The sequence below is a fragment of the Odocoileus virginianus genome, chromosome 11, assembly GCF_023699985.2.
Source record: "Odocoileus virginianus isolate 20LAN1187 ecotype Illinois chromosome 11, Ovbor_1.2, whole genome shotgun sequence".
NCBI lineage: Eukaryota > Metazoa > Chordata > Mammalia > Artiodactyla > Cervidae > Odocoileus > Odocoileus virginianus.
This window is the reverse complement of record NC_069684.1, coordinates 57,280,753-57,293,829: the sequence shown is the minus strand read 5'-3', so window position 1 is coordinate 57,293,829 and position 13,077 is coordinate 57,280,753. Positions and strand designations below refer to the sequence as shown.

The 13,077-nt window shown below is 38.6% G+C and overlaps 2 protein-coding genes across 7 annotated transcripts in view; one reads left to right on the top strand and one right to left on the bottom strand.

The window, feature by feature from the left end:
- GPATCH2 (G-patch domain containing 2) overlaps positions 1–10,625 on the bottom strand; it is a 189,890-nt gene extending 179,265 nt beyond the window's left edge. For 4 of the 5 annotated variants that reach the window (XM_070474506.1, XM_070474508.1, XM_070474509.1 and 1 more), the window contains exon 1: positions 9,739–9,907. In XM_070474506.1, coding sequence (XP_070330607.1) covers positions 9,739–9,794 — 56 coding nt within the window. In that variant the 5' untranslated portion in view covers positions 9,795–9,907. Of the gene's footprint in view, positions 1–9,738; positions 9,908–10,393 lie in introns of those variants that run through there. The other variant, XM_070474507.1, reaches the window with a different exon arrangement.
- The window catches only part of SPATA17 (spermatogenesis associated 17), a 217,263-nt gene continuing 214,337 nt past the window's right edge, over positions 10,152–13,077 (top strand). The window contains exon 1 of one of the 2 annotated variants that reach the window (XM_070474511.1): positions 10,152–10,281. In XM_070474511.1, coding sequence (XP_070330612.1) covers positions 10,214–10,281 — 68 coding nt within the window. In that variant the 5' untranslated portion in view covers positions 10,152–10,213. The remainder of the gene's footprint in view (positions 10,282–13,077) is intronic. The other variant, XM_070474510.1, reaches the window with a different exon arrangement.

Below are 13,077 nucleotides of genomic sequence, written 5' to 3'. Positions count from 1 at the left end.
AGCTAGTGTAGATGTTTTTCTGGAATTCTCTTGCTTTTTCTACGGTCCAACGGATGCTGGCAATTTGATCTCTGGTTCCTCTGCCTTTTCTAAATCCAGCTTGAGCATCTGGTTGGCAAAAGAATTCCAGAAAAACATCTACTTCTTCTTCACTGACTATGCTGAAGCTCTTGACTGTGTGGATCACAACAAACTGTGGAAAATTCTTAAAGAAAGGTCCATTAGCATCACTGACTCAATGAACCTGAGTTTGAGCAAGCTCTGGGAGATGGTGAAGGACAGAGAAGCCTGATGTGCTGCAGTCCATGGGGTTGCAAAGAGTTGACACAATAAAGCGACTGAATACCAAACAAGAAGCCAGTGTAACATATACCACAATAAAGACCCTCTGTCTAAAAGAAGACTCGGTGTCACCTGATTCTGGAGGAATTCACTTTTTAAAGAAATTGTTTCCTTACCATAGGTGAAAGACTGGCTCTAAATAGTTACATGAATTTCATTAACTCAACACATGAATATAACCTCCAACTAAAAATGCAGGTTATTTTGAAAGTGACCATTTAGTGCTTTACTTCAGCAGAGAAAATGTGATGGTCCTAACATTAGAAAAAGATTAGCACATGAGATTTAATCCACTGAAATCTTGATACTACTCAACTAATTTCATTTAAATTAACTCATTAGTACTGCTTTGACATAATTTAACAAAATATAACCAACAGTATTACTAAAAATGAAAGCAAACTTTCTTTAAAATATTATTAAAATTGTGCTAGTCTTATCTAATCTTATATTGATTTTCTCAGGAGAAACAAAAAAATACTTTAACGAGAAGAATCTAACGTATTCTATCATGTGGTTCAAATACCAATCAACTGAAAACTACTTTAAAAAGCTTTTCAGGAAAAAAAAAAATTACAAATATATGGAAAAAACAAATTTAAGTGACAAAAAGGCAGAAGAACCAGAGATCAAATCGCCAACATCCGCTGGATCCTTGCAAAAGCAAGAGAGTTCCAGAAAAACATCTATTTCTGCTTTATTGACAATGCCAAAGCCTTTGACTGTGGATCACAATCAACTGGAAAATTCTTCAAGAGATGGGCATACCAGACCAGCTGACCTGCCTCTTGAGAAACCTGTATGCAGGTCAGGAAGCAACAGTTAGAACTGGACATGAAACAACAGACTGGTTCCAAATAGGAAAAGGAGTATGTCAAGGTTGTATATTGTCACCCTGCTTATTTAACTTATATGTAGAGTACATCATGAGAAATGCTGGGCTGGAAGAAGCACAAGCTGGAATCAAGATTGCCGGGAGAAATATCAATAACCTCAGATAAGCAGATGGCCCACCCTTATGGCAGAAAGTGAAGAACTAAAGAGCCTCTTGATGAAAGTAAAAAAGGAGAGTGAAAAAGTTGGCTTAAAGTTCAACATTCAGAAAACTAAGATCATGGCATCTGGGCCCATCACTTCATGGGAAATAGATGGGGAAACAGTGGCTGACTTTTATTTTTCTGGGCTCCAAAATCACTGAGGATGGTGACTGCAGCCATGAAATTAAAACATGGAATTAAGCCATGAAATTAAACACGCTTGCTCCTTGGAAGGAAAGTTATGACCAATCTAGATAGCATATTAAAAAGCAGAGACATTACTTTGCCAAAAAAGGTCCACCTAGTCAAGGTTATGGTTTTTCCGGTAGTCGTGTATGGATGTTAGAGTTGGGCTATAAAGAAAGCTGAGTGCTGAAGAATTGATGCTTTTGAACTGTGGTGTTGGAGAAGACTCTTGAGAGTCTTAGACTGCAAGGAGATCCAACCAGTCCATCCTAAAGGAGATCAGTCCTGGGTGTTCATTGGAGGGACTGATGTTGAAGCTGAAACTCCAATACTTTGGCCACCTGATGCGGAGAGCTGACTCATTTGAAAAGACCCTGATGCTGGGAAAGATTGAGGGCAGGAGGAGAAGGGGACGACAGAGGATGAGATGGTTGGATGGCATCACCAACACAATGGACATGAGTTTGGGTGGACTCTGAGAGTTGGAGATGGACAGGGAGGCCTGGCGTGCTGCGGTCCATGGGGTTGCAAAGAGACGGACACAACTGAGTGGCTGAACTGAATTACAAGTTCAAATCACCTTTTCCCCTTTAGTTTCAGCTCACCAGTCTTGCAAGTCAATCTCAACCAAAATTCTGTAAATGAGCCAGTACTATTACAATTTGTCAAGTGGCTTCACTCATATCTCTCAGGTAAAACTGGCATCAACAAGCTACACAGAAATAAAGTCATTATAAGAGACCGTCACATGATCAGGAGCTCCTTCATTCCCCTTCTCTTGGCAGTTATTAAAGACCACTGCCCTGAAACATGCTATCCTAAAGATATTTTTTTTAAATAAGTCCTTTCCTAATGGAGGTGAACACTGGAAATTTGTTACTCTCCAGTACAAAAATCTCTTTATTAAGCAACCAGTTTTAAAGGTTGAATTATAGTAAAATCCAATGAATCACCACTAAGCTAACTTGAAAATTTTATATGCATATTTATAAAACAATTCCTTTTCATTTGGGACCCACTGAAATTGAAATCTTTTGGGCTTAGTTTGCATTGAGTATAAAGCCTAAGAGAACAGCTCACTAATCATTTTCTTAAGCTGATTCAAATGAACAGAATAAAATTACCGCCCCATTATTTATATAAAGTTAGACTTTTTCAGAGGAAATGACTTGATAAGCATTTTGTTTTTTCAGGTCATATTAGATTATGCTGAGCAATCTAAAACATATAATCAATCCAGAATCTGATATGCCCGTTTTACACAAGAATATTTGGGCAAAGGTCAAGTTTGTTTATTTGTTTGTTCGCCTCCAGGCAACATTAAACATCCACTAAAGGAGTCAATAGCTCTTGCTGCTTTTCTTTAACACCAAGTTCTAATTCATTCAGAAAAAGGCCTTCCTTAAAAAATGTATGTTCTAGAGCAAAGATCCTCAACCTCTGGGCATGGACTGGTACCTCAGGTGAGATCAGTGGCTGCACTGAATTAGAAATAACATACATAATAAATGTAAAGTGCTTGAATCATTCCAGAACAATTCCCCCTAGTCCTCCCTCCCCAAGTCCATGGAAGAGTGGTCTTCCACAAAACCAGTCTCTGGTGCCATGAAGTTTGGGGACCACCGATCTGGAGTGAGAAAGATCAGATGATGTAGAAAACCCTGCAACTGAGTTTAAGGGTTTTTATGAATGTTTTTGGTTCCAGGTAGAAAAGTGAGGAAGCTGCCTTAGTTCTAAATTACCTCTCCTATGTCCTTGAAGAACTGACAAGTTGACAAAAGAATCAAGGGCCTTAAAGGACATCAACAATGTAGAGGAAAGCATAGCAGGAGCTGAAGACCATGAAAGCCCAGAAAACAAATGCCCCTCAATAACCAACAACTAACTATTTTGTCAGTGGCAAAATACTACTTTTTTGAAGCCTGTATTAAGCAATAACTACTATTCCCAGAAGAGGAAAATATAGCATGAAAAAAAAAAAATCACAAGTGAATGTGTTAGTTGCTCAGTCGTGTCCAGCTCTTTGCAACCCCATGGACTATATCCCCCCAGGCTTCTCTGTCCATTGGATTTTCCAGGCTAGAATACTGGATTGGAGTGGGTAGCCATACCTTTCTCCAGGGAATCTTCCCAAGCCAGGGATTGAATTTGTGTCTACTGCTCGGCAGATTCTTTACTACTGAGGCACCTGGGAAGTCCATACATCAAGGGCTAAATTTTATGACTGATTTAACAAAATATGATTCCTAAGAATTATCTAAAGTTTGACTAAGATTTCTGCTGCTCATAGGGATTTATAGATTTCCTTCCTTAAAAGTAATATTATTTGTTAAAATAAGTCTTAATCTCAGTCTAGTAACCTATTAAGAGATATATCTTCAATTTTCTCTATTTATGTATTTTAGGACAAGAAATTATGAATAATTCTAACATTAAATGGTAATGCTTGGGCTAACCTAGAAATTCCTTGACCTGTATGTGGTGGTGGTTTAGTTACTAAATTGTGTCCGACGCTTGCGACCCCATGGATTGTAGCCCAATAGGCTCCTCTGTCCATGGGATTTTCCATGCAAGAATATTTCAGTGGGTTGCCATTTCTTTCTCCATGACCTATCTGTATAAAACCATCAACCATAAGTAACCTTTTCTCTCTTTTAAAAAAGTAGCATGGGGGTGGGAGGAATCTACCTTAGTCTGAAACAGGCAAATGATTAATTATAATGTTATACTGACACTAGGCAATAAACATGGAATAAAATTCTCTGGAGGGAGAAAAAGGCTGGGAGAAAACTGTAAAGAACATGAGTTTTAAGAGTCAAAGCAAGAATTTGGAAGCTAAATTATACTCTATTCATCATTTAATGAGTACCTCGTAGGGATTCTTGGAGGATAGGAATGAGTACTTAAGTGTGACAGCAGTTATTTCATCTTTTAACAACCTTTACACACAAGAGGAAATTGTTACTGAAATATCAAATTGTTGTTCTTTTAAGGTACAAACTATACTATGAACACTGAGTATATCACAATAAAAGCTAAGACCATCAACCTTTCTGAGTTCTTGAACCTCTCTGAATAATGGAGAGAGGGAAGATAAAAGACACTTGAAAAAATCTTGCATGGAATTTCAAGAAATCCATGCACTTCCTTAAAGACTTTTGGTTTAAAAAAAAAAAAACCCTCTTAGTAAAAAAAAAAAGTAATGCTGTGTGTTTGACCTATTCCTATCATAATAATATAGATACAAGAGAAAAAAAAAAGTAAAGAAAGGATATCATCCTTCCAAGTAAAGAGTCATAAGATTTGCTATCAAACAGAAAAACTCATTTCCCATGATGGGAGCAAAGTTCTACTGACTTGCTCTCAACTGGAGGTACTGCTGGCAGCTGCTACTTGGTCATTTCTGTCACAGGGGAACCCTCAGAAACCTTGCCTTCCTCCTTACCCTACTGCCAGTAAGACAAAAAACCGATCATACATGGAAGGCTTCAGAAAAAAAAAATCAAATTCTATTTTCACACAGTGATTTTCTAACTCAACTTTCCAAACAGTGATTAAAATTTGAAGATCATTCTTTTGATTCTTTTTCTTCATTTAATGACTTCAGGAGTTATTCAAACGTTTTTCCTTACACTGTATTCACTTTTGAGATGTAAACCACTGAATGAAAAACTGCCTAAGTGAAAGAAAGTCAAAGTCTAAAACAAAAATAAAGTCTAAAAAACATTTCATAATATAATAATATTCATAGCATATAATAAACACATCTAGGCAACCTTCTAATATTTGGGAAATGAGTATCATGCATTGGTTATACATGGTGACTACTCAATACTTTTGAGTTTATAACATATTCTGAATTCTTAGAATAGGAATGAGAATGAAGACCACTGAATATTAATTACAAGTACCTAAAATAATGCTTGACAGATGTTTTAAAAAAAAGTCTAGGTAAAGAATCCGCCTGCCTATGCAGGAGACCTGGGTTTGATCCCTGGGTTGGGAAGATCCCCTCCCTGGAGGAGGAAATGACAACCCACTCCATAATTCTTGCCTAGGAAATCACAAGGACAGAGGGGTCTGGCAGACTACAGTCCACGGGGTCACAAACAGTCACACAAGACTAAGCGACTAAACAGCTAGGTGAACAAATCAATCAAGGACTAAATGAACGAACAAATAACAAAGGAAAAATATGACTTCGCTGAAAATTTGGACAATTCAGATTTCTAATTGAAATGGAAAACTGACTGAGACAAACCTAAGAGTATGAAACTGACCATAAAAAAAAAAACGGTCAGATTAAAAAAATAGCAGTTATTGAAAAGTAGTTTTCCAGACCTAAAGTTTTCACTACGCAGTTTTACAGACCTGAAGAAATCAAAATACCAAATAGAAATGAAATTATAGCAGAAAAGGTCCAGAATCAATATAGTTTATTTGTCATGGCTATTTTTAAAGCAGACACATAAAGTGAAACTAACAGATACTGTAGCTTCATACATCAATAATGATTTGATAATTACATTATCAATAATTAACTTGAAAAATTTGTTGAGTTCAAGCTTTAAAATCTTTCCCAAAAGCTCAAAAGTTGACTTTAAATAAAAATGACTAATAAAGTAAAAAGTAGTAACTGCATGTAAAATTCTAAATGTGATTTGTTCATTAAATAAATCAATTTTGAAAAGGCAGGTTAACGTTTTAAGTACCAAGAGATACTTTTTAGACCTTACGTTCTTTTTTTTTTTTATTGGAGGATAATTGCTTTACAATATTGTGATTTCGGCCATAAAACAACATGAATCAGCAACAGGTATACATATGTCTCCTCCCTCCTAAGCCCTCTCACCTCCCTTTCCATCCCACCCCTCTAGGCTGTCACGGAGCACTGGGGTGAGAGCTCCCAGGGTCACATAGCAGCTCCCCCCAGCTATCTGTTTTATATACGGTGATGTATATGTTTCCATGCTATTCTCTCAGTTCATCCCACCTTCTCCTTCCCCCACTGTGTCCTCAAGTCTGTTCTCTATGTCTGCGTCTCCACTGCTGCCCTGCAAATACGTCCATCAGTACCATCTTTCTAGATTCCATATGTGTGCATTAATACACAACATCTGTCTTTCTCTTTCTGACTTTTTCACTCTTCGACCCTACTTTCAAAAATGTGTATGAGGTGGCAGGAAGGGCAGACAGACACTTTCAGCTATAAAGATTTTATAAAAATATGAACTATCAAGACTTACAAGAATAACTTGTACAAAAAACATATATCCTGACACACACAATAATCATGGGATTTTTTTTAACTGTATAAAGCTTTTCTCCCTTAGGCTTTTAACTTATAAAATATCAGTTCTACTTTTTAACAAAAGATTAAGAAAGAGAGAAATCCTCTACACTTACCCACGTGGTGCCTGAAAATTGAAAAACTAACCTAGACACTGGAGAAAAGGTTGAAGTCAAGGTGGGAGTTAACTACATCAGGCCTAGTTAACAAATCTGTGCATATACTTTCCAGTTTATATATTCCGTGTGATAAGGTATCTCATTCAGACACACAGGCAGTACACTGGGATAACTAAGAAATTTTTTTTTTAGATATACTAGAAGTGTCCCTTCTCCAGGGGAATCTTCCTAACCCAGGGATTGAACTCAGGTCTCCTGCACTGTAGGTGGATTCTTTACCAGCTGAGCCACAAGGGAAGCCCAGATATACTAGAATAGTACTACAAATAGGATGCTTGGGTAAGTTATTAATATTTAAACAACCTCTGCTCCTGTCTTGCCATCTCTAAAATGCAAAGAATAACAGTACCTATTTCAAAAGGTTTTTGGGTTGACCAAAAAGTTTGTCCAGGATTTTCCTAACACTGTAGAAAAAAACCCCCGAACAAACTTCTTGGCAACCCAATACATGAGATGACATGTATACACAAAAGCTGACACCAATTAACTACACCAACTAAGTAGCATCCTGACTGGCACTGAGATTTCCTCATTGGGATAAAACACACATGTATAGTACAGGCAATGTCTGATGAATGAAGGAAAAAGAAAATTCCATTAAGAAAGTCTGAATAACAAGATGGTCACACAGATAAACTAGAAAATACAGGATCTAAATTTCTGGAACACTCATTCTGTCAAGTCAGGCATAATTTAAGAATTTTATTCAAAAACACCAATAACATGCTAGGCACTATGTTATACTCCAATGCCATAAGAAAGGATGTATTCCATCTCAAGTAAATTAGAGAACTGAAAGAAGGTTCTCTATATTACAAAAAGGGTGTGTGTGTGTGTTCAGTCATGTCTGACTCTTGGTGACCCCTTGGGACTACAGCCCCCCAGGCTCCTCTGTCCATGGAATTTTCCAGGCAAAAATACTGGAGTGGGTTGTCATTTCCTACTCCAAAGGATCTTCCCTTATAAAGAGGTACCTAACCATGATTTGGATAGAAGAAGGAAGAGGAGTTTAAAAAATCATATTTTTCCACTAAATTGTCATCTATCCTACAAATCGGTATCACTACAGCAAGAGCAGACCAATCTACAGGGCACATTTTGTCTCCCCCTCTTAAAAAGATGCTGAAACATTAAGAAAGGTAATCTGGAGAGGGACGCGTGCTTGGGATGATGGAAATGTCCTATATCTTGCTTTGTGTTGTGGTTACACAGCATATACAACTGCCAAAACTAAAAATACTAAACACTTAAGAACTATGTGTTTTATTTTATGCTAATTACCATTAAAATAAAATGCTCATTTAAAAAACGTGCTCCTTATTTTTCTCACAGGAAAATGTATTTAAAAGGAGCATAACCAAGATAATGACTATAATCCTGTGCTATACCTTGTATCCTTGTTGCTTATCTATTGTGTACATAGTAGCTTGTATTTCAACCTCATACCCCTAATTTGCCCCATCTCCATTATTTTGTAATAATGTTTAATGGAGTACAATCTGTAAAAATATTGAATCACAGTGCTGAACACCTAAAACTAATACAATATTGTAAATTAACTATATTTCAACTAAAAAAAAATTTTCAAAAGAGTGTAACCAAGTCTGTTCATCATAAAAAGAACTACAGAATGATCTGATCTCATTCAAAACATTCCAAGCAAGACATTCTTTATTCAATGATAGGTGATGCAAAAGAAATTCTTGGAGATCACTGACTACTAGAATCCCTCAGATTCTCATTTAATGTGGAATCTAGGAATGGACTGACACATTTCAGCTGCATTTCACCTGTTGTTCAACTTTATGTTTGAGAATGTCAGTGGAAATTTTGTTTGTTTCACTGCTCGTCTTGGGTATACTTGGAGGAAAATGTCTTGTGAGAAAAACAGGAGTAGAAATAGTTTTCAAGTAGAAATCCAAAACCCAGCTTCCAGCTCTAGGGCTAAAGGCTGCATGGCAACACTGAACAAGTCCCTTAAATATTCTGTTAATCTCCTATCCTATCTCCTGATAATCTCCTATCATAGGGCCCTCATAAAGATAAAACGTAGTAATTTGTGAAAGAACTTTGCCAAGTCAAAGCAGTTTATTATTCTAAAGTGGTTTAGCGGTACAACACTGCAGTCAAATCCTAAATTTAACCCTGACATTGTAAGTTCTCAGGGGACATCCCATGCACATCTCATTTGAACTAGAATGGAACGTTCAAGGGACAGAAACTGGTAGGTTACGCCTACTCCAAAAAAAGGGGGTAAGAAGGCAAAGTCTCCTCCACTTCTAAACTTCCAGAAGTCTAGATTTCTGGGAATTGATCTTCGAAAACACCTGGTACAATCTTGCAAATTTAAAAAGGAAAATGAGGAAACAATGCCTATAGTAAGATAGATTCTTCTGTAATCCTCGTCTTGTCAACAGTCAACGAAGAAATTAATTGCTCCGGGCGTACAGAAAGCTTTCCTTCTACATTATTGTGGTGTAGTAGACAAGCAATCAGCAAGCATTGACTGTATTCCTTCGCAAATCTTTAGCACACACTTCCACGCCTTCCTTAAACTGCGTCCATCCCAGGAACGAAAAGAGAGCAAGGCCTAAAGGTCTTCAGATCATCCATCACAACTCCCTCCCCCTTCCATTCCAGGTCCAGCGGCCCCCGGCCATCACACCCTTTCCGGATCTCCCATCCCCAGGGCGGCCAGCCTCACCAGCTGTTCCCGGCGGCTGGAGCTCCGATCGGTTGGCGCCCGGCGGCCCCGAACATTAACGACACCCAAGAGCCTGGCCTCGAGGCTCAGGCCCGAGAACAGACTCCAACTACCGCACCACCAGCGACTTCCCAGTAGCAGTTCAGCATTTTGAGCTGAGCTTCCGGAAGCCGACAGCAAGCGGAAACCGGAAGCTGGGAGCAACCATTAGTTCTCCTCCCCCCCTCCACAGCTTCTTTCTCTGAAAATCTCCTCTTTATTGCTCATAGAAGGGAGAGGGGTCAATAATTTGAAATCTTTAATAAGAAAAGTTTCTTAGTTTTTCTTTCTGCTGTTCCGGAAGCTGAAAGAGTGTGTGTTTGGGGGGAAATGTGAAGTCAACGAAAGTTGAATCCCCGGGGTCGGTGGAATGGTTTAGCCCTGTTGCCTAGGAGACCGAGAGTCACGCCGGAGGGGCAGCGGGCGAGCCGAGGCTATGGCCACGTTAGCCAGGCTGCAAGCCCGGTCGAAGAGTTTAGCCCAGCAGTACTACTACAGGAACAGGTAGGGCATCAATTAGGGGAGCGCGAGAAGGCCTGGCTTCACCCCTCAGCCCGTTACTACTCAGCCCGAGCGTCCTGTGAATTCATTGCTTGACTCACTGAGTGCCACTCACCCCTCTTCCTCGTTGGTAGACCGCAAACAGAATCGCGAATTTAGTGTTGGCATACAGGGGGATTCCCGATGCAGGGGGCCATGGTTATCATCTGGAGATAATTTAAGTAAAATTCCAGTAGAAAAAAAAATGTACGATAAGTGTTTTCCTTTGACATCATCACGCCACAATGGGATGAAACCTGTGTCCTCTTATGGAAAGTTTGATGGCCTCACTGGGCTCACCCTGTCTCCTTAGCTGGGTGAGCTCGGAGTGTCCCCCATCTACCTCCATTATGTCACGAATGTCGCTGAAAGCAGCTGTTCTATGACTCACTTGTCTTCCCGGAGTGGCAGTATGTGAACTATTCTGACAGGATAATCAATACCAATTTGTTAAGAGGGCTGAAGAAGACACTGGCGGCCCTATTCATCTCTCTACACCTAAACATCTTACAAAAGGTTCATTTGAACAATGGTCTTCGGGAAGCAATGCCTCAGGACATTTTCTAAGCTAAGAGAAATTCCAAAAAAATGAAAAGGACATTGGTAGAATATAGTGACATACCAGACCAATGGAAAATATGCCAAGAAGACAATCTTGCTGAGCGGTTCTTATTCTAACTTTTATCTCACCTACTACATTCTTATGTTTCCCCTGTGGCTCAGCTGGCAAAGAATCCGCCTGCAATGTGGGAGGCCTGGGTTCAGTCCCTGGGGTTGCAGAGTAGGACCGACTGGTCGACTTTCACTTTCTTTCAGTATGTTCTTAGAGTACCATGTGCGTCTTTTACAGCACTTATCACAATTTAATTTTGCATTCTTGTTGAGATAATATATGAGGGATATAAATATCATCCCTTTTTAAACTAGAAGTGGGGGTTTTGCTTATCATTGTTTTTGTATCCATTGTCTTAGTTTCTGACACCTAATTTTGCTGCACAATTATTTGTCTAATAATTCAATAAATAAATCTTTCACTCAGTCATTGGTCCTGGTTTATCTAAATGTACTAAAAAGAGCTAAACATAGAAATTTTGTATTATCTGTAATAGGTAAATTATGTTGAAGGTATGTATGACATATGTATGTATGTATGTATGTTAAAGGTATGTATGAAGATATGTATGACACAGATATCTAAAAAAATAAATTTCATCCCTCTGATGTTCACAACCTAATGTGGAATATAGACAATTAAAAGATAAATACAATAGAGTAAGTGTAAACAGGAAGGGAAATGACTAACATTTTTTTAAGCACTGATTATACACTGGGCATTGTACTAGGAACTTTTCTGTATAACAATCATTTGGTTTTCACAGATTTACAAGTTAACGTATTAATCTGTATTTTTAGAGCTTGAGAAGAGTGTTCTAGAAAAGCCTGGTGAAGTGTCACAGAACTGCGAGCAGACATTACTTTTTCTGCAGATTTCAGTGTTAATCCTTGTCCCTGTCTCGTGGCTTTTGACAATGTGTACATTTTCCCGAAACTGGAGGTTGCCTGGGTAAAAAACTATAGGGCTGTACAAAGGCCATGAAAAGAATAGGCTGGCTTTTCTTCTATTTGATTTATTATTAATATTTTCAATATGAATGAAAGTCTTTAAAGAAGGGATTGAAATTCCCAAGTTTGCCTAGTTAAAAAAAAAACAAGGTATTGAATAGGATGGGAGAAAAACACATATAAAATGTTAACATATGAGAAAATCAACAGGTAATTTTCTTAAGAAATTGTTCTCTTTTCCCATATGTTATTGACCAGATCAGTTCTTTGCAAACTTCTGTGGACATAAGAATCACCCAAGGGTCTTGGTAAAATGCAGTCTCTGATCCTGTGGGTCTCAGTTTTGGCCAGCATGTCTGCATTTCTCACATAGATTCCTATCAGGCCCCATTTTGCATAAAAAGGGAGACATTGTAAAAAAAAAAAAGGTGTATGAGCCTATTATTTAATTCATAAACATCTGTACAAGTTGTATATTGATTCCTTCTTTATACCAGGCAAGGAAAATGAGATTCAGACAAATTAGTAACTTGTATGAGGTCATACAGCTAAGTCTCAAAACCAAAACCCCAACTCTAAAGCCTGTGATCTTCACTACCGCCCTAGCCAAGAATGTTTTCACACCACACTGATTTTGTTGAATTAAGGGGCAAGAAGCACCAAGATCTGGAAGTCCAAATGGCCTAAGCACATGGTTGGCCAAATCTATTATCATATAGGCAACAGAGTGGGAGGAAACTATTTTAATTCTTCTTGGCTTGTTTTAATGTCCTCAATCTCTGTTGGTAATAAGACAGTGGAAAAAGTGTTTAACAGATGGCACCAGATTGCCTCTTAAATTGAAACACGACTTGGTTGGGAAAAATAAACTATGACTAAGTGCTTAGATTAGCACCTAAATCCTCCAGTCCCCTGAGGAAGAGACAAGCTCCTCTGCCTAACAGAGGGGAAAGATTTGAAACTCCAAGAAGTGAGATGTATGTTGTATGCTAAGTTGCTTCAGTTGTGTCTGACTCTGTGCGACTCTATGGACTGTGGACCACCAGGCTCCTCTGTCCATGGGATTCTCCAGGCAAGAATACTGGAGTGGGTTGCCATGCCCTCCTCCAGGGATCTTCCCCCGCCCAGGGATCAAACTGTGTCTTTTGTATTTCCTGCATTGGTAGGCGGGTTCTTTACCAGTAGCGCTACCTGAGA